The sequence below is a fragment of the Cricetulus griseus genome, chromosome 7, assembly GCF_003668045.3.
Source record: "Cricetulus griseus strain 17A/GY chromosome 7, alternate assembly CriGri-PICRH-1.0, whole genome shotgun sequence".
Taxonomy (NCBI): domain Eukaryota; kingdom Metazoa; phylum Chordata; class Mammalia; order Rodentia; family Cricetidae; genus Cricetulus; species Cricetulus griseus.
This window is the reverse complement of record NC_048600.1, coordinates 83,308,652-83,329,956: the sequence shown is the minus strand read 5'-3', so window position 1 is coordinate 83,329,956 and position 21,305 is coordinate 83,308,652. Positions and strand designations below refer to the sequence as shown.

Sequence of the window (21,305 nt, the reverse complement as noted above, 5' to 3'; positions counted from 1 at the left end):
TCATTTGTGAGGTCATGGCCACATGTTTCATCACTAAAAATGACTACATCACTATCAGTAGTTGTGTTTAATACCATTGCTACTGTGAGTAGTAATATCACCACTGCTTACTAACATTTGCTAATACTAGTCATAAAAACTATTACTAATTATTTTTACAGTAAATCAGGATAAACTGATACTTAAGTGAATATCACTTTAGAGCGCATGGACTTCAGAGTTAGCCTTGGGTTCAAAACCCAACAACAGGCTTTATTGGTGGTGTGCAAAACTCAACACAGGCTTTATTGGTGGTGTGCAAAACCCAACACAGGCTTTATTGGTGGTGTGCACTTGGCAGTTACCTCATGTGTCCTGGGAGTTTTTGGAAGGACCCTAAAGGAGCAGTGACTCTCATAGTACGGTAGGGGGTGCTGGAGTAACAGCCCTGGTCTCAGCAGTGCTGACTGAAAACTGCTGTTCTCAGGCTGAGTCACAGCAGACTGCCTGTCCTGAAGTGATCTAGGTAAATGGACTGACTCACAAAGCCACAAAAACCACCATCCCATTGTTGAATATAAGCAACAAGCATCTGGCCCATGGTTTCCCAGTCTTCCTGTGACCTCCAGGGGTTACCTGAGGTCACCCAAAGACTTAAATAGCCTGTAGACACTATGTATGTTTGAAGGCATGGGGAGTGGTTGCAGGGTTCACACTCAGAATCACTGGTGCTTTCTTCCAAAGAACAGAATCTGAGAAGACATGGGGAAAACCCCAAGGGCTAGGGATGAAGACTGGGAGGAAGCTAAGACTTCTGGGAACTTACTGATGTGAACACATCTTGTTTAAAATCTCAAATTGGCCTTTGTAGTATATCTTTTCCTTTCCTTTTCTTTTTTCTTTTCCAGACCGGGTTCTCTGTAGCTTTGGAGCCTGTCTTTTTCTTTTTTTTAAAAAGATTTTATTCATTTATTATGTATACAATGTTCTCCCTGCGTGCTAGAAGAAGGCACCAGATTTCATTACAGATGGTTGTGAGCCACCATGTGGTTGCTGGGAATTGAACTCAGGACCTCTGGAAGAGCTGTCAGTGCTCTTAACCTCTGAGCTATCTCTCCAGCACCCTGGAGCCTGTCTTTGCTCTCACTCTGTAGACCAGGCTGGCCTCGAACTCACGGAAATCTGCCTGCCTCTGCCTCTCGAGTGCTGGGATTAAAGGCCGTGTGCCACCACCACCCAGCTTTTATTTTTCAGATAATCAAAGGGGTATGCTTACTTCAAGAACACAATCTTGAGTTTGGACTCTGCACATTCAGTGAATGCGTGGGTGTGTGGATTTGTGTAGTATTGTGTGCTTTTTGTACACATATGAATGTGTGCATATGTATGCCAGAGGATGGGGAGTGACTCTGGGTGTCTTCCTCTATCACTTTACCTTATTTCTTTATCTTTTTAGACTTATTTATTTATTATGCATACAGTGTTCTGTCGGCCAGAAGAGGGCACCAGATCTCATTATAGATGGTTGTGAGCCACCCTGCGGTTGCTGGGAATTGAACTCAGGACCTCTGGAAGAGCAGTCAGTGCTCTTAACCTCTGAGCCATCTCTCCAGCCCTGGTTTTTTTTTTTTTTATTCTTGATATTGCAATTACAATATCTCTTATTTTCCTTCCAGACCCTCCCCCTACCCCTGCCTGCTCTTCCTCAAATTCATGATCTCTTTTTTTCACTAATTGTATATGTATATGTATATGTATATGTATATGTATATGTATATGTATATATGTTCCCAATTATAACCTTTTCCATCCATATAATGTTTTCAGGGCTGACCATTTGGCTCTGGACAACTAATTGTTATGCTCTTCCCTGGGGAAGGCCACCTCTCCCGCACCCAGTTTTCCTCAGTTGCCTATAGTCCTTTGTGTGGGGTTAAAGCCTCGAGGGCTTTTCTCCATCCAGTTTGGCATGTTCATTGGCATCAAACATTTTTTCAGATCATATTTGGGCAGTCATGTTGGGGAGACTTTATGGGTGTAGCTTCCGATATTACTAAGACATACAATCTTACGGCAAACTCCATGATACCCTGGGGCTTACAGTCTTTCCAGCCCCTCTTCTGCAGTGTTCTCTAAGCCTGAGGTGGGGGAGTGTTTTGTGGAGGTACTCACTGGGGCTGGGCTCCACAGCTCTGCATTCTAGCTGGTTGTGTTTTTCTGTGGTGGTCTCCATCTGTTTCCTTGATGAGTTGTGAGGGTATAAGGACAAATGTTTATAGACTGTTGTTAGGGATTATGGTGCTTTAGCAAATTAGTGGTTATAGATTCTCCTCCAGTAACCACGACTTCATGGCAATGAGTAGTAGTTAGCTTGGTTTCCAGAACCAGGCATGGTTTCCCTTTTGTTGAGTGGGTCTTCAGTCTAATTAGAGAGTTGTTGGTTAGCGCCAAGGCATGCGCGCCACTACCGCACCCTTAGGGTTACCATGCCATGCTGGACATTGACGTGGTCCATAGACATCAGGGCTAGGTAGGACTGTCGGTTGTCCCCTCCTTTGGAAGCTTGCATACCGTCTGGTACCATGAAAGCTAGTTCTCAGGGCTTACTCAGGTCAGTTCCAGCTTTGAGGTCTCTAGCTCCTGTTTCTGAAGTACATGATGTCTTCAACAATTTACCTTCCACCTCTGGGGGGCAGGGGTAGACAAGGGAAACAGCAATAGGCTACATGTTTTGGGAGTCTCTTGAGTAGCCCTGGCTTTGTGCTGGATCTTATTGCAGTTTCACAGGCAAGGAGGTCAAAATGCAATGATGTTAATGAAAGGGCTGGTGAGCTAAAGACTACCACAGTGGTGGCCTTTTGCCTCCTAGAAGAGTGCCCTCTGTGCTGTGTCACAATTGCCTTCATTGTGTGCCTGTGAGATGTCTTTAACGACTTGGCTTGTTGGACTGTGTAAAATGCAGAATCATTTTTAATTTTCAGAAACTGGGGTTGAACAGTGAAGCTCCAAGTTCTTAAGTATAATAGGACTGTTGTTCTGAGGACCAGTGAGAAATGAGTCAACTCGTATGAAGCCTAATTAATAATGTATAAGCTGTCCATATGGAGTAATGTGTGATGAATGAAGGAGGAGAGTGGGATAAGTATGCATAGGGACTGGAGATATGTCTCTGCCTCCAAAGCCCTTATGGCAATCTTCACCTCAAGCGAAAGAGCTGTAGGCAGAGCTGGGGATTCTAGATCTACCAAGGGCCACCGTGGGAAGGCTGCCCGGTGTTATTCATCACCCTTCTCCCCAGACCTCCTGGAAACACTGGTAGAAATGAATTCAATCCTGGAGGACATCCAGAAGTCTCTGGACATGTACTTAGAGACCAAGCGCCATGCATTTCCTCGCTTCTACTTCTTGTCCAACGATGACCTGCTGGAGATTCTGGGCCAGTCCCGTAACCCAGAGGCTGTGCAACCACACCTCAAAAAATGCTTTGACAACATCAAAATGCTGAAAATCCAAAAGGTCAATAGAGGGGGCTACGGTGGCAGTGGAGGCTGGGAAGGAATGGTGATGTCAAGGTATTTATTTGAGGCTTTGAGGGGACCATACTCTCCTAGCAAGAGGGTGGCATTACTTAATCATTGTAGCTCCTCACATAGAACTTTCCAGAACTGGTAATGCTGAGAGAAGGGAAGAGAAAAAAAAATATCTTTAAAGGGGCACAAATACTTCTAGAACAGTTGTTCTCAACCGTGGGGCTCAACCCCCTTGGGGGTTGAATATCAGGTATTTACATTACAATTCATAACAGTAGCAAAATTACAGTTATGAAGTAACAACAGAAATAATTTTATGGTTGGGGGTCACCACAACATGAGGAACTGTATTAAAGGGTCGCAGCATTAGGAAGGTTGAGAACCACTGCTCTAGAAGGTTACCAAGAGTGAGGTTAGGGCATGGATGACTTGTCTCTTCTACAGGTTGGGGCCTCCAGCAGCAAATGGGAAGCAGTAGGAATGTTTTCAGGAGATGGCGAATACATTGATTTCCTCCACCCAGTACTTCTAGAAGGACCTGTGGAGGTGAGTGGTAGCAAAGATCTGAGAAGCAAACCGTCGTTCTATTAGAAAGTTTGCTGTGTCACAACTTTAATCCCAGCACTCAGGAGGCAGAGGCAGATGGGTCTCTGATTTTAAGCCCAGCCTGGTCTACAGAGCCAGTTCCAGGACGGCCAGGACTACACAGAGAAACCCTGTCTCGAAACACCAAAGAAAGAAAGCAAGTTTGCCTGGCTCCCCGAGGAGAGAACATTTCATGAAGGGAGATGAGCTTGCTTTGTAGTTGCTGTTGCCTCCCTTGTGTGTGTTCTTTACATTAGCCACCCCTCCTTAAACTTAAAGTTTCCATCTGATGCTCCAAACCTCTGCCACCATATCTTTTAGAGACCCATGCTAGCTACTGCCTGACTACACTTTTTCCTCCTGGGACCTCAGCCCCTGCCTTGTGCCTTCTCTTGGGGAACCTCAGCCACTGCCCCTTGGACTGAGCCCTTGTATTATTTCGCTCTCCCTAGTCCTGGCTTAGTGATGTGGAACGGGCCATGAGGATGACCCTGAGGGATTTGCTTAGGAACTGCCGAATGGTCCTCAAGAAGTTCCTCAACAAGAGGGACAAATGGGTGAAGGACTGGGCTGGCCAGGTGAGCTGGGGCAACACAGATGGGGGACAGTGGAGCTAAAGACAGACTCCAGAGCCTCACAAAAGGGTTTCATGCTCCTCCTTCTGGGCTTGGCTCTCAGACCCTACGGTCCATATGGGGGCTCCTGACCCAAGGCGCATGCGTATCCTTCAGGGTGGACTAGGCATATTAACATTGGGTTCTGGAAGAGGCTGAAACTCAAGAAGGGGCTGTGTAAGTGGCTAAAGGCAGGGCCTGGGAATCAGCTTCTGTCCCCCCCTCAGATGGTGATCACCGCCAGTCAGATCCAGTGGACAGCTGATGTCACCAAGTGCCTGATGACAGCTAAGGAGCGGTCAGACAAGAAAATTCTCAAGGTCATGAAGAAGAAGCAGGTGGGGAGCTCAAGTGTGGGACAGACCGGAGTTGGAAGGGGGTGTGTAGGGGGTGACTAAAGTCAGAACTGGAGACATGTTGGTCCGAACAGATCAGAGCAGGGATGCTCAGTGACAGAAGTGCCGGGAATTGCCCGGTGTGCAGCTGAGTTAGGCTCTCCTGTGTAGATGTTGGGTATAGGAGTTACAGGGGATTGGCTTGGGGTTGGGGGGGGGGCGACATCAAGACGGGATGTGGTGTCGTCCTTGGCCACATTGCTCTGTCTGTTTTTGCCTATCGCCCCATTCCTCAGGTGTCAATACTAAATAAGTATTCAGAAGCCATCAGGGGGAACTTGACCAAGATCATGAGGCTTAAAATTGTGGCACTAGTGACGATTGAAATTCACGCCCGCGATGTGCTGGAGAAGCTGTACAAGAGTGGCCTCATGGATGTCAATGCTTTTGACTGGCTCAGCCAGCTTCGATTCTACTGGGAGAAGGTGTCAGATGGGTCACCTTGCTCTTCTCTTATCCCCAAACTGACCCAGAATGCTTTTCATTCAGGGGCTGTAGTCTATCTAACCCAGCCCTTTGCTCTTTCACGGCTTCTTCCTTGCAGGTTTTAGCTTTGTCTCACTCCCAATTCAGGAATGGCAAAGTTCCTGTAAGCAATGCTCTCTATAGTTGCCACTTGTTGTCGACTCAGAGCCCAGGCAGCTATTTCTGTGGATTGGGGTCGGGGAAGACATGCAATATGGAACCCATTTTCTGTCTAAGCCCTTAGCCATCCCTCCCTTTAAAATAGAGCCCCTAATCTACCTGCAGCCCCCCTGACCTCTCTGAACCCTACAGGTAGCTATTTCCAGCTCTGCTCGTCCCCCCTAAACCCATATCTGCCTCATTCTGTCCTGTTTTCTCAGGATGTTGATGACTGTATAATTCGCCAGACCAACACACAATTCCAATATGGTTATGAGTACTTGGGGAACTCTGGTCGGCTGGTCATCACTCCCCTGACGGACAGGTCTGCTGTGGGGGTGAACAGGTGTTTGGGGGAGGGGCTGCAGAGACAACAGAATCTTTTCAGGGGTCTGACCCGAATCATGTCTTAAATCCTCAGATGTTACATGACATTGACCACAGCACTGCATCTTCATCGAGGGGGCTCCCCTAAAGGCCCAGCAGGCACTGGAAAGACAGAAACAGTCAAGGACTTGGGCAAAGCAATGGGTATATACGTCATCGTGGTCAACTGCTCCGAGGGCCTGGACTATAAGTCCATGGGCAGAATGTACTCAGGACTGGCCCAGGTCAGTACCCTGCCTCCCCGTCCTAAAGGCCCTTTACACGTATTTTAGTACCTGAAAACCAACTGAAACCAACTCTGGTTCATACCAGACAGCCTTGCTTCAGGTAATTCTTACAGTCATAGTAAAGAAGCAAAGCTCCTTCAACTCCCAGAGTTTCAAATTTCATGTTTACAACCCATGCAAGGGTTTAATAGAGTGTGTACAGAAACAGCCCGGTACACACAGGCGCTACTCAATGCACCCAAGTTCCAACCTATAGGTGTTCTAGCCACACCCTTGGCTGTTGTCTGATGTAGAGCTCTGGCCAGAAGCTGTGACACTCTTACTGTGGTCCCCTTTCTCCCCCTATTTCGGAGGCCACCTTTCCTACCAAAACATTTTCAGGAAGAGTGTGTTTATCGTGGGTCTAGTGCTACAGGACATCTCTCTTGCTTCAGTGACTGCCTCTCTGTCCTTCCACAGACTGGAGCCTGGGGCTGCTTCGATGAATTTAACCGCATCAATATTGAGGTGTTGTCCGTGGTGGCCCAGCAGATCCTGTCCATCCTATCTGCCTTGACTGCCAACCTTACCCGATTCTATTTTGAAGGTTTTGAGATAAATCTGGTGTGGTCTTGTGGGATCTTCATCACCATGAATCCTGGTAAGTGGCAGGAACTAATGATATGGGGAAGGGGGCGGCAGGGGACAGGACTGGGTGTCTGGGGAAAGTATTGTGTCACTTTCCCTCTCTGTGCCAAAGTGCTTAGCTATGAAATACTTGACTAAAGACACCTGCATTAGTCAGCTTTCCATTTCCCACTGCTGTGACAAAACCCCCAAGGAAAATTTAGCTTAAGGCCAAAGGTCAGTTTTGGTTCCACAGTCACAGCCCATGGACCTTCATTTCTGAGCATTTGGTGAGGGTGAGGTAGGATGCCATGAAAGAAGGTGTGTGGTGGAACAGGATTGCTCATTCCAAGGTGACCAGACAGGGAGGGAGGGAGGGAGGGAGGGAGGGAGGGAGGGAGGAGGGAGGGAGGGAGGGAGGGAGAGGTAAGAAGGGAAGGAGACAGAGGAGAGAGAGATCCATTGATTCATGGCTGTTCTCCAATGACTGACTTCTTTCATGTAGACCACACCTTCTCTAAAGTTTCCATTATCAGCCATAAATCTGTGAAGAACAGCCCATTGATGAGGTCAGAATCCTGTGATCTGGTCTAATCACTTGTAGAAGGCTCCACCTCTGAACCTTTTGTATTGGGAACAAAGCCTTGAGGCAACATTTCAGATCCAAATGACAGCAACAGAAGGGAAGGACTATACACACTTCCTCTTCCTGTTCTCCCAGGAGGGCTCCATCGCCATTATGTGTCTCAATGGAGCCCAAGTCTTCCCAATGGGCTAGCTCCTTGCTTTGCTGTCTATCCCTTTTGGAAAATGGAAGACTCCCCAATGGCGTAGGGTTTTCAGTTTCATCGAGGCCCACTGGGAACATCTCTGGGGGAGGGGTCCAGGAGAACATCAGATCAGAGCCACAGTTGTGAGCGTTACAGGGCAGAACTCAACAGTTTTGTGGTTGCAGTTGGAGACTGTCACATGGAAAGTGAGGAGGGGGGAGCCAAGGCAGAAATGAGCAGAGATTGCAGCTTGGAGCTGGAGCCCCAGAGAATGTTAGGGGTAGAGTAAAGGTTGGGCAGAGTGAGATGCTTGGGAGACCAAGTGAGGACAGGGAAATGTGGTCAAAACAAAGGACTTTGTCCCCAGGCTATGCTGGCCGCACGGAGCTTCCAGAAAACCTAAAGTCCATGTTCCGCCCAATTGCCATGGTGGTGCCCGATTCTACACTTATTGCCGAAATCATTCTCTTTGGCGAGGGCTTTGGCAACTGCAAGGTATTCTGATAATCTAACCCTTCCAATTATTATTTCCCTTGCAAAATTATTCCCTGGACAGAGGAGCCCCCAAAGGACTCACAATCCATTTATCCCAATAGGAACTTAGAGTTACTGTCAGTAGGTTGTGAAGCCAGAGGAGCACAGAGGGAGTGGGGTCTCCCTTCCACGATGTCACTAACCCGTAATAGCCCATCCACAGATCTCCTAGCAGTGTCCAGAGCACCTTCTAGATGCTTCAAGTCCCTGACCTAAATTCTTGTGTCTGTAACTGTTCCCAAATAAAAAGGGGACTTACGGAAGATAAGCCATTGTTTTCTTTGCCTGGTTCCCAGATCCTGGCCAAGAAGGTGTACACACTGTACTCACTGGCTGTGCAGCAGCTCTCCAAACAGGACCATTACGACTTCGGCCTGCGTGCCCTCACCTCCCTTCTACGCTATGCGGGCAAGAAGCGCCGCCTACAGCCGGATCTATCCGATGAGGAGGTGAGCCAGGCACATGGCCCTTGGACCTTTGTCTCCTCTGTTGTCACTGGTCTAATGGTGTCTTCATGACAGTTTTTCAGACTCTTCCTTCTTCAGATAGAGATACTCCACGAACACACACACACCCTACGTGTCCCACGACCTCTGTGTGGTCCCTGTTGTGTTGCTGAGGATCAGCTCTGGCATAGCCACTGTTTTTAGGTCTCACTTTCCTCCACACAGGTTCTCCTGCTCTCCATGAGGGACATGAACATTGCCAAGCTGACATCAGGGGATGTTCCATTGTTCAATGCCATTGTGCAGGACCTTTTCCCCAACATTGAGCTGCCAGTCATAGACTATGGCAAGGTATTTTGTGTGTGTGTGTGTGTGTGTGTGTGTGGACAACTTAGGAGGCAGTTCTCTTGCTTCCATCAAGTGGGTCCTGGGGATGAGACTGAGATCATTAGGCTTGGCACCCATTGAGCTGTCTTACTGGCCCAGTATTTATTCTTTAATAAGCTCCCTGTGACTGTGCATCTGGGAACAGAAAGTGTGATGTCCTGAACTTCTGTCATCCACTAGGTGTGACTGAATGACACAGTTGGCTCCTCCTTGAACACACACAAACAGCTTCCTCTCGGACTCATATCCTGCAGGCTTACCTGCTCACCCCACCCCTCCCCCATCCCTGGCTGACCTGGTACTCCCCATATAGATCAGACTGGCCTTATATTCTCAGAGGTTGCCCTGCCTCTGCCTCCGTGTGGGTCACCACATCTGGCTCAAGTTACTTCTACTCAGCAGGTCCTTGAATTCACTGAAACCTCAGCTATATTGGCTATATCCATTAGCCCTCTCCTGCTTTTCCTGTCCTTGTGGCAGGAACTTTGAGGAGAGTCCCTGGGAGCTGTATGGTATGTGAGAGCAGAGGAAACTGCAAGAACTTCCTTCTCTGTGTTATGTCAGTTCTCATGCTCTGAGCTGTCTTTTCAGCTGAAACTGCTAAAACACTGGATTAAAACATTAAAAAAAAATCATCTTTGTGCATTGCTAAAATGGCAGGAATTTCAGGGGCCTTGGTGCAGGGACAATGAATGAAGAGACTTTGAGAGGCAAGTAAGTTCCAATATTGTTTTTTTCCGTGAGACTTTGTCAGTCTAAGGCACCAGGGATAAGGAGGAAAGCAGCCCAAGCCTGGAGTTGGAACGGAAAGCCCCAAGCTGTGGAAGCCTCAGTCCACAGGGACTCACCCTCAGTCAACAGTCTGAGCCCTGGTGATGGGAGAGAGGGCAAAGCTTCATGGAGATTTCTTCAGCTCAGCCTCACACTGTTTACGGTTATCATTTATCCTGCTGTGTAATTTAAGACCTGAAGTTTAACATCGTGGGTGGTTTGTAGGTTGTCAGTGCCCCCCCTCCCTCCGTGACTGGCAGAAGCGGAGAGGAGTGATTTCTGGAGGAATTAAGCCTCCGCTCAGGCCCAGAAGGATGACCGGCAAAGCGAATGGGCAGCAGAGCCCAGATGGCAATGCAAACCTGATTCAGGATGGAAGCTGGGAAAACAAGGGCTGGCAGAGCGGCAGCCGTTGATGGAGGCTTCCGATAGTGGAACACTAAGAGAAGACTTTGCAGATAGCTCTCTTTAATATTTTTCTCAAGGAAATAAGAGAGAAGCTGTGAGCCAGGAACAAGAGACTAAGCAGACTGGATCGGGAAGAGTGAGTTAGAACTGTAGAAACATCCAGGCATGTTTTTGCACGTCAACAATCTCAACACCCTCTGGAGGTGGTGCAGGAAGACGATGAGTGCCAGACTAGCCAGATCTCCACAGTTCTTAAGAAATGTTGAATTTAAGGGCTGGAGAGATGGCTTAGTGGTTAAGGGTACTCGTTGCCCTTGGCAGAGGACCCAGCTTCAGTTCCCAGCACCCATGTGGCAGTTCACAAAAGCCTGTAACTAAAGTTCAAGAGGACACTATGCCCTCTCTCAGTCTTCTGCATGTGTATGGTGTACATAAACTCACGCAGATACATACATACGCATCAAAACAATAAATCTTTGTTTCAAATGTAAAAGTAAAACTCTTGGACAGAGGACTTCCAGCTAACGAAAGTCAGTTGTAACACATGGCAACGGTGCTAAAAACTGACGTTGGCAGCACAAGCCTTTAATCCCAGCACTCATGAGGCAGAGGCAGGGGGATCTCTGTGAGTTCGAGGCCAGCCTGGTCTACAGAGCACAGTGCCAGGATAGGCTCCAAAGCCACACAGAGAAACCCTGTCTCAAAAAAAAAAAAAAAAAAAAAAAAAGCTAACTTCTAAGGTGTGCTCATCACATCCAGAGGGCAGAGGAAACTGAATGAGAAGGGAGGAGGAGGAGGCCCTTAGCCCAGCCCTGAGGGATCTGGGAGTGGGGCAAGCAGGGTGGAGATTCCAGTTTGACATCTGTGGCATCTCGGTGAGGGTGGACAGGGAGCACAGTGAAGTAAGGAGGGCCTTTGAGGCAGACTGTTTCAGTAGTTAGATCTCCGCCAAATGTGGAGGTACACACCTGTAGTTCCGGCATCAGAAGGTAGAGGTAGGGGGATCACCACAAGTTTGAGATTAGCCTGATCCTATTTTGGAAGTTTGAAGCCAGCCAGATTTGTGTAACAAGACTCTGTCTCAGAGGGGAAAAGCAGTTGCAAACAGTTGTATCTCTAAGATCTGGTGTCTTAATGACCCTGGGTGACTCTGCCTCCCCTGCTGGGTACAGGACTAGAAGATGAAAGAGCATGTGTCAGTCCTAGGCAACAGCAGGTATGGGTAGGAGTGAGCCGCATTAACTGTGGGAACATTTGCAGATTGGATGCTCAGACCTTCTGCTTTCTTTCATCTCTCAGCATAAACAACAGTGGCATCCAGACAGGAGAATTCTCTCTGGGGAGAGGAATGACTAAACCATGGCAAGAAGGCCTCAGATGTATCACCTGCAGGACTGCTCTGTTCACAGTCTACAAGCCCCACGCCAACACTCAGAGCTTCCATTTTTTTCATCTTCCCCAGTCATAAACAGAACTCAGGAGAGTAGAGGAAGGAGAATCAGGAATTCAAGGCTAACCTTGGCTACATCAGGAATCTGAGGACAGCCTGGGGTGTACAATAACCCCCACATATATAGTAATTATATATTATTATTACACACACACACACACACACACACACACACACACACACACACACACACACACACACGGGAGCAGAAAACCAAAGCTCAATAAACATGAAAGAGGAGGCTGTAATATGAGATCTTAGGTGTTAGTACTGGGAGGGAGGAGGTAAGAGAAAAAGAGTGGGGATACTGAGTCAAATTCTTCAGGCAAGAGGTTTTTAAATGCAGGAAAACAGGATGGTTAGGGTTCTGAAGGGAAGTGTCAGCTCTGAGAGAAGAAGCAAGGTGTCCACTTTTTTGTTTGTTTGTTTTTCGGGACAGCTTTGGAGCCTGTCCTGGAGCTCGCTCTGCAGACCAGGCTGGCCTGAAATTCACAGAGATCCGCTTGCCTCTGCTTACCTAGTGCTGGCATTAAAGGCATGTGCCACTTTTTTAGGGTCTCTGAGTAAAAGGTTGCTCTTATATCACAAGGCAGCAGGCTTAGTCAATATGTGACCTATGGTCCACAACAGAAGTAAGGGAGTGGGCATCTGACATCCTGCCACATAGCAGGAGTCACTTTGTGGGTAAGAGATTGGAGCTTAGTTAATATATGACTCAGAGAAAGTGACAATAGTCAGGCTGATCCCCCTACTCTCCGACACACACACACACACACACACACACACACACACACTGCAAAAGCACTGGGGGTGGCGGGGCTGGGGACAGGGGAGGGGTGCATCCTTATCTGACTTGCAGCCCTATCTACTTAGGACTTAGGTACCTGGAGGGCCTGAGTTCTCTAACAAAGGAAGCCCAAACAAACAAAAATGAGCCAATTGGAGAAAATAGACAGCCCCGGGGGAGGAAAGTATAGCAAACATTTAAAAGAAAAAAAAAACAAAACCAGTTGTCCCAGCTGGGTAGTGATGAACACCTCTGTAGACACCAGTACTCAAGAGGTTGAGAGAGGATGGCTATTTGTGTCTATGCAGTCAGGTCAACCTGGGCTGCCAAGACGCCACCCAGACTAAAACAAATGAGCAACTAACTCTCAGGATTATCAGAAAATGAAATTCTAGTGAAATGTCATTAAGAAAGGACTATGTCGGAGAACCATCAGACAAAGGGGGAAAGAGATAGGATTTAAAGAAAAATGTAGGCAAGATAACATCCCAGTAATTTCAAAAGTAGAAACAGAGAAAATGGAAGGAATGGGGTCCCCACAGCTAAAGGAGAATTCTCACAAATGTGGGCTAGGTCAATCCTTATGATGGCTGCCATTGTGAAACTTTAAAACACTGAACAAGGAGACTATTTCACAAGTTCCCAAAAAGGAAAAGACAGAGTCAAGAGGCAAAAGGCTAAAACAACAACAACATCAAAAAGCAGTCTGTTCTGAGTCTCAATAATAAGTATGTTATTAATGGAGCAGCCTTCAAAATTCCGGAGGCAAACAATTTCTGACTTCAAATTCTATGCCAGCCATCGGAGGCCAGCTCAGCTACATCTTCAGTAATGCTGATTCAAAAACAAGCCAACACAAAGACTCTAATGTGTCCAAAAGCCGTAAGAGAAGAATGTGGCTGTTAAAGCACAGGCACCATGAAAGGTTCTCGGGAAGCAGATGCAAGAAGCAAGAATCATGCTTAGCTGACGTCAGGGATGATGGTGAAGAGGGGTGGCAGGGTGACAGTCACATGATGGGCAGAGGGAGAAGGCAATCCAGCTGAGATCAATGCTATCAAACCACTACAGAAAATGAACCGTTCCTCTACTAAAAACAAAACAAAACAAAACAAAAAAATCAAAGGCTAGCCGGGTGGTGGTGGCGCATGCCTTTAATCTCTGTACTCAGGAGGCAGGGGCAGGCAGATCTCTGTGAGTTCGAGGCCAGCCTGGTCTACAGAGTGAGTTCCAGGACAAGCTCCAAAGCTACACAGAGAAACCCTGTCTCGAAAAAACAAAACAAAACACCAAACAAACAAACAAACAAACAAAAAAACCCAAACCCAAAACCCCCCAGAGACTTTAGGAGGACTGCTTATAAAAAAGAAATGGATAACTGAGATGGCAGTTTTTTTTTTTTTTTTTTTTTTTTGACATGATTAACTAGCCTAGCAGAGTTTGAAGTCAGGTTAGTGATAAGCATCTTGAAAAAAAACAAGTGAGCAACTTAGAGCCCTTAGGGAAAACAAAACAGTCTGGAAGAAGAGTCCACATCCTTATGCTAATACAGGAGATACACCTGAGATTTAAAGACAAAGACCAGAGGAATCCAAGACATCGGCCAGCTAACTTGTCATCCAGAGAAAGCGAGGGAACCATGACAACATAGCTTTTAAGGCAAAAAGCTTTACTGGAAATAGAGGGTCACTTCATGATAATAAAACTTCCGATTCACCAGGAAGATAAAACAGATCTAATTTGGATGTACTTAATGATAGACTCAAAAGAACTAAAGCTAAATTAGCTGAATTGTAAGGAGAAATAAATACAGTCACATGACAATCTCAACTTCTTCGTAAGTAGATCAGGCTGACTACAAATCACTGTCACAGAAGATTTCAACAACACACTGGACAACTTTGAATTAATTCATATCTAAAGAAATTTCACTCATGAATCAAAGAATAGACATTTCTTTTGAGCACACATATAATACGTGGAAACACTAATGGAATAAGGTCCATGAATCTGCCTCAAAATTTTTGAAGGAACTTACTCATCTAAGTATTCTGATTACAGTGATAACTGTTAGTATCAGACAAAGCAAGCTTTAAATTTTTATGATATGATTTTGTGTGTGTGTGTGTCTGTGTGTGTGTGTGTGTGTGTGTGTGTGTGTGTGTGTGTGTGTGTGATGTATGTGATGGGCATACATGCCAGAGCACATGTGTGGAGGCCAGAGGACAACTTTGTGGAGTTGATTCTCTCCTTCCATATTTACATGTGTTCTGGGGACCAAAAACTCAGGTCACCATGGTGCACAGCAAATGCCTTTAGCCTCTACACAATCTTGTCATTCTTAAAGCAAACAAACTTTTAGAAAGAAACACTATTAAAAAGTAAAGAAGATGCCGGGTGTTGGTGGCGAAAGCCTTTAATCCCAGCACTCTGGAGGCAGAGGCAGGAGGATCTCTTTGAGTTCGAGGCCAGCCTGGTCTACAAGAGCTAGTTCCAGGACAGACTCCAAAGCTACAGAAAAACCCTGTCTCGAGAAAAAAAAAAAAAGAAAAGAAAAGGCCAGAAGAGAATGAATCTCCCAGAACTGGAACTATAGATGGCTGTGAGCTGCCATGTGGGTCCTCTGAAAGAGCCACCAGTACCCTTAACAGCTGAGCCATCTCTCCAGCCCAGGACAGTGAGGTCTTCCTACATGGTAAATTTATTTTGTTCCCAACTGTATCTCTAGTACTTAGCACGATGCCATAGAGACTCAATAAATATTTGTTGAATAATGTGAAAAAATGTGTAGACCTACACTAGACATTGTAATATGAGGAAACTGGGTTCCCAGAGGAAAAATTACACAAAATTATAAAGCTGAAAGCTAGGAAACCAGGCTGTCTGACTTTAGAGCCCGGCATCCTTTGCTCTCCCATGAGTATGTACATGAATGCATCTGTGTATACATGTGTGTATTTGTATGTGTGTGTGTGTGTGTGTGTGTGTGCATACATGCTCACACATACATGTGTGTATAGTATATGTGCATGAGTATATATACACAACATTCATAAAAGGACATAGGCTGGCCTGATCTGTCACTCTTTGCCTTACTCCTTGGAGACAGGGTCTCTCACTGACCCTAGAACATGGCCGGTCATCAGCAAGCCCCAGTGGTCCTCTTGTCTCTACGCTGCCATAGCACTGGAGTTTCATGTCCATGTGAAGCCATGTCCAGATTTTTATGTGGGTGCTGTGGGTCTAAACTCAGGGCCCCATGCTCGAGTAACAAATGCTCTTACTCATTGAGCTGTCTCCCCAGCTCTAATGTAGCCAGCTTGCCTGAGTGCCCTTTCCCTTCCTTTCTTCCTTTTCTGTCTCCTTCCCTCCCTCCTGTCTCTCTCTCTCTCTCTCTCTCTCTCTCTCTCTCTCTCTCTCTCTCTCTCTCTCTCTCCTTCCTTGATACTTAGGATCAAACCGTGGGCCTTGCATATTATAGACAAGCACCCTACCACTGAGCTATATCCTTAGTCCTCAATATCTTACCTCTTTCACTAGCCAGTTCTCAGTGAATTAGTTTGAGTGCAAAGGACCTTAGAGCATCCTATGTTCTGGTTCAAATCTATCTTCCCAGGCTCTGAAGGGAGTCTGAAAGTCCCTTGAATGACTCATACATTTTCTTCTGCTTTTCTCAGCTACGGGACACCATTGAGCAGGAGATCCGAGACATGGGCCTGCAGGTCACACAATTTACCCTCACCAAGGTTCTCCAGCTGTATGAAACCAAGAACTCTCGCCACTCCTCCATGATTGTGGGTGGCACGGGCAGCAGCAAGACCACCTCCTGGAAAATTCTCCAGAGCTCCCTGAGTTGCCTGTGCCGTGCTGGGGAACCCAACTTCAACATCGTCAGGGTGTGCAGTGGGATACTGGCATGGCTAGCAGGTGCTGGGAGGCGCCAGACCTGAATCCAAGGAGGCCTGGGATTGATGAGCAAGCAAGGAACTAGTGCAAGAACCTGAGAGAGAGAGAGGGTTGGAGTATGGGGCAAAGGTAGTGGGAGTTTGGGCTGCCAGAGCCTCAAAAGTCCCTTCTGGTATCATTTTCAGGAGTTCCCTTTGAACCCAAAGGCATTGTCCTTAGGGGAGCTGTATGGAGAATATGACCTCAGCACCAATGAGTGGACAGACGGCATCCTGTCTAGTGTCATGAGGGCCGCGTGTGCAGGTATCCAGTGGGTAGGGTGGGTGAGCGAGATGTGAGCAGCTCACTCCTGAGAGAGAGTGGGGACTCTGAGAACAGGAAACAAGGATGAAAGATCCTAAGACAAGGAAGTGCCTGGTGAGGGAGGGAGGGGGTGAAGGAGGGGGCAAAGAGGAGAGGGGGAGAAAGGAAGAGGGGTGTCTCTTGGTTTCCTTATCAACTGTCTGCCACTAAGATGAGAAGCCAGATGAGAAATGGATCCTTTTCGATGGCCCTGTGGACACACTGTGGATTGAAAGCATGAACTCTGTCATGGATGACAACAAAGTACTGACCCTCATCAATGGAGAACGCATCTCAATGCCCGAGCAGGTGCTGATGCCATGTGGAGGAATCTCAGGGCCCTGTAGATGGCAGTGTGGGGATGGGAGGGGAAGCTGAGGTATAGGCCTGCATCCTGAGAGCCAATTATCTGAGAGAGAGCAGGGAGGAAGATGTGGATTCAGGGAACTCTGTACTTGAAGAAAAGCTTTCCCAGGCAGAAGGTGGGCTCAGTGGGAGAACTTACCTGGCCTTGGCTCTGGGCTCCATGTCCAGCTCAGGAGACATGGGGACCACTGCTACCATGGAACAAACTATACAGAAAAGAACTTTCTGCCTAGAAATCAGGCTGTATAGACTCAGGCTGTCCTTGGTTTCATTTCCGCCAAGGTTATGATCTCATGGGATGTCACACCTACCTTTTCCTTTTAATTTATCCTCTCCCTCTCTCCATCCTTCCCTGTCTCCTTTCCCTCCCTCTCTTTATTTCATTTTAGATAGCATTTCATGTTAGCCCAGGTTGGCCTTGAATTTGCTAGGTAGCTAAGGATAACCTTGACTCCTGATCCTCCCACCTCTGCCTATACCTCCCAAATGCCATATTATAGGTATACACTACCCACTCTTCTCTTTTGTGCAAGCCAGAGTGATTTTTTTCCTAAGGATAAATTTGAATAAGCTGTAATTTCTTTTAGACAGTGTCTGAATCACTGTTCTGTTGCTGTGAAGAGACACCACGAACCAGGCAACTATTATAAGAAAAAGCATTTAGCTGGGGGCCTGCTCAGTTTCAGAGGTTTAGTCCATTTTCATCATGGCAGAGCATGGTGGCATACAGGCAGGCACTGGGCTGGAACTGAGAATGCCATATCTTGATCCAGTGGTAGAGGGTCAAAGAGACCACCAGGTCTGGTGTGGGCTTTTGAAGCCTCAAAGCCCACTCTCAGTGGTAACTTCCTTCAATGAGACCACACCTGTTTCAACAAGGCCACATCTTCCAATCCTTCTCAAACAGTGTCACTCTCTGGTGACTGAGCTTTCAAATATATGAACCCATGGGGTCCATTCTTATTCAAACCACCATTTATAAACCTTGGGTCATTATTCTTCTTGTCTCATTTTCCTTGATACAAGTATACCTTAAGGCATTAATTCTGGGGTGTTTTTATATTAATGGATGTGGTCCAGATGATGAGGTTCTGACAAAAGTCTGTATCCTTAGGTGTCTCTCTTGTTTGAAGTGGAGAACCTGGCTGTGGCCTCTCCAGCCACGGTGTCCCGCTGTGGAATGGTCTATACTGACTATGTCGACCTGGGCTGGAAGCCTTATGTTCAATCATGGCTGGACAAGAGGCCAAAGGTAAAGAGGGAACTGAGGAGAAGTGACTAGGGTGGCCATAGTAAACAACAGTAGACAAGCCTTTCTTCTCACTCACATTCAGGCGGAAGTAGAGCCCCTTCAGCGCATGTTTGACAAGCTCATTAACAAGATCCTGAACTTCAAAAAGGATAACTGCCACGAGCTCGTGCCTGTCCCCGAGTACAGCGGCATCATCTCCCTCTGTAAGCTCTACTCAGTCCTGGCCACACCAGAGAATGGGGTAAGAAGAAAGCATTTAGCTGGGGGCCTGCTAAATGGGGGCAGGGGCCAAAGGGAGGGCTCACAACCCCACCTGAAATTCCTTCAATCTGAACAATGGGAACTTATCAAATGGAGAGGCTTCAGCTTGACCGTGTGGGTGGGGAGGGGTGTGCGCGCGCGCGTGTGTGTGTGCGCGTGCGCGTGCGTGTGTGTGTGTGTGTGTGTGTGTGTGTGTGTGTGTGTGTGTGTGTGTGTGTGTGTGGCTTCTGCCTGACAGAAGGGCTCGGGAGGAGTGTGTGTGTGTGAGTATGAATGAATGAAAAGATATACATGCTTGAACATTTACTGGGGTGAAAGTCCAGACTAAGAATCCAGGCTAGTAGTGTAGCTTAATGGCGGAGGACCTGCCTTACATGCACAGGGCAGAAAGGAAAGGAAGGAAGAACATTCCACTCCTTGTTTTTTTGTACTTTGAAAACACAGCTGATATTTTTTGGTATACCATTTCTGATGAGAAGTTCTAGAAAATTCCAGATGAGTTGATGTTCCAGAAAAATTTTGTTCCATTTAGAATTGGGGAGGAAAAACCGAAAAAATAATTTTGTTGTTGTTGAGATTAAATCGTTGCCTTAGAAATATTTTTCATTATTTTTAATGATGTTACCAGGTAACAAAACTATTAATATATAATGAACAGCAGTTAGGATCTCTGACAGTGTGAGTTATACGTCATGGCCAGGAATAGTGGCACACACCTGTAATCATAGCACTTAAAAGACATAAGTAGGAATATTATGAGTTCTAGGCCAGCCTGGTTTGTAAATTAAGTTCAAGAATAGCTCGAGCTACACAATGAGACCCTACCTCAAAATAAAAGAACAAAAACCACTTAAAAAAGAAAACTGAGCCAGGTATGCTGGTACATGCCTTAAATGTCAGCACTCAGAAGGCAGAAGCAGCTGGATCTTTGTGAGGTCAAGCCTAGCCTGATCTATATTATGAATATCAGGATAGTCAGGGCTATGTAGACTGTAAAGACCCTGTCTCAAAAAAAAAAAAAAAAAAAAAAAAAAAAAAAAAAAAAAAAAAAAAGGAAAAGGTATGGCTGGCAATACCTTTTTCAGTGTTATGCTTGTCCAGTGCATGTCTACAAAATATTTTTATCACTGCCTTCCAGTCACACATTGTTGTGGTGGAGCAGGGGCCAGCTGACTGCTGCAGGCTCCTGGGGGAATGCTGAGACCTCTCAGACAGCAGAGGTGAGCCCCCTCCCTATGAATTCCTGGCTCATCTTACAGGCCAGAGATTCTCAACCTACTTTCTAGTCTATATTTTGATGATTGAGGACTGATATAAGACCAAGTCTATCATTCCACATTGGAAAGATTCCTGTAATCCTGTCTTTATATTACATTCTCTGTGTAGTCCTGGCTGGTCTCAAACTCATGACAAGCCCCAGACCTCTGCCTCCCATATAAGCATGTGCCATGTGCTGAGATTTATCTGCAGTCATCAGCATCTCTATCTGCTGTCAGTCATCAGCGTCTCTATCTGCTGTCAGTCATTAGCATCTCTATCCAGAATCTGTTACCAAGGGCTCTCCAGCTCTGCCCTTGGCTGTGCCCCTGTGGTATGTCAGAGATGATGGGAAAGTGCCGAGTTGGTGGGCTGTTTCCCAGTGAAGCACCAAGAGCCGGCTAGGCAGCCCTCTGGGCTCCACGAATACTCCCAGAACAACAGCATCTGCCATGTAACCCCCCCACCCCCCCACCCCCGGCAGAGAAGAGAGAACACAGGCTCTAAATATGATGTGTCTGCTACTGAGTCGGAATGCTTTAAACTTAATTTTGTTTTGAGACAGGGTCTTATCATGTAGCACTGGCTGGCTTGGAGCCTTCTGCCAAAGGTGTATGCCACCATGCCTGGCTAAACTTAATATTTAGTTAGTTATGTTATTTGGTGTGTGCACATGTTCGTGGGTATGTGTGTACATGTGTGCGTGTGGAGACCAGAAGTCAACATCAGGTATCTTTGTCTCCTTAGTCACTCTCCATCTTATTTTTATTTTTCTGAGACTAGATCTCTCACTGAACCTGGAACTTCCTTATTTGGCAAGACTGCCTGCCTAGCCAGCAAGCATCAGGGATCCCCCTGACTCTGCCTCCCCCCTGACTTCTGGGGCAGAAGCAGGCAGACCTCTGTGAGTTCAAAGCCAGGTAGATATTCATAGGGAATCCCAGGCAGTTTGGGCTATACAGTGATCTTGACAGAAGTTTCTGTCCTGCCAGTGGCCTTTTAGTCCCTGTTTGGCCAATGGCTCAGGCTTCTTACTGGCTAGCTCTCTCTTAATTATTAACCCATTTCTATTAATCTATGTATCTCTATATAGTCTTGGCTTACCAGTGATGCCAGAGCCTCTTGTTTTCTCAGTAGCTACATGGTGTCTTGTTGACCCTGCTTACTACCTTTCTCTATCCCTGTTTGGATTTCCCACCTGGCTAAATCCTGCCTGTCCATTGACTGAAACAGCTTTATTCATCAACCAATAAGAGAAACATATATTCACAGCATACACCAAATTAAACAAACAAAAATGCTTGTTGATGTTAAAACCCCACAGGTATCCATAGATGTTGCCCTGTTTAGGAAATAGACTGTGGTGTGGCATAATGGTGCATGCCTTAAATCTCAGCTTTTAGGAGACAGAGACAGGTTAG

At 46.6% G+C, this 21,305-nt stretch overlaps 1 protein-coding gene across 1 annotated transcript in view; it reads left to right on the top strand.

Moving 5' to 3' along the window:
* Positions 1-21,305, top strand: part of Dnah2 (dynein axonemal heavy chain 2) — a 109,740-nt gene that overhangs the window by 54,048 nt on the left and 34,387 nt on the right. The window contains exons 27-42 of the mRNA XM_035448122.1: positions 3,278-3,495; positions 3,954-4,055; positions 4,547-4,672; positions 4,936-5,046; positions 5,340-5,528; positions 5,949-6,052; positions 6,149-6,338; positions 6,801-6,981; positions 8,085-8,212; positions 8,548-8,700; positions 8,923-9,048; positions 16,178-16,396; positions 16,592-16,709; positions 16,921-17,057; positions 18,229-18,366; positions 18,449-18,607. Of these exons, the coding sequence (XP_035304013.1) occupies positions 3,278-3,495; positions 3,954-4,055; positions 4,547-4,672; positions 4,936-5,046; positions 5,340-5,528; positions 5,949-6,052; positions 6,149-6,338; positions 6,801-6,981; positions 8,085-8,212; positions 8,548-8,700; positions 8,923-9,048; positions 16,178-16,396; positions 16,592-16,709; positions 16,921-17,057; positions 18,229-18,366; positions 18,449-18,607 (2,399 nt within the window). The remainder of the gene's footprint in view (positions 1-3,277; positions 3,496-3,953; positions 4,056-4,546; positions 4,673-4,935; positions 5,047-5,339; positions 5,529-5,948; positions 6,053-6,148; positions 6,339-6,800; positions 6,982-8,084; positions 8,213-8,547; positions 8,701-8,922; positions 9,049-16,177; positions 16,397-16,591; positions 16,710-16,920; positions 17,058-18,228; positions 18,367-18,448; positions 18,608-21,305) is intronic.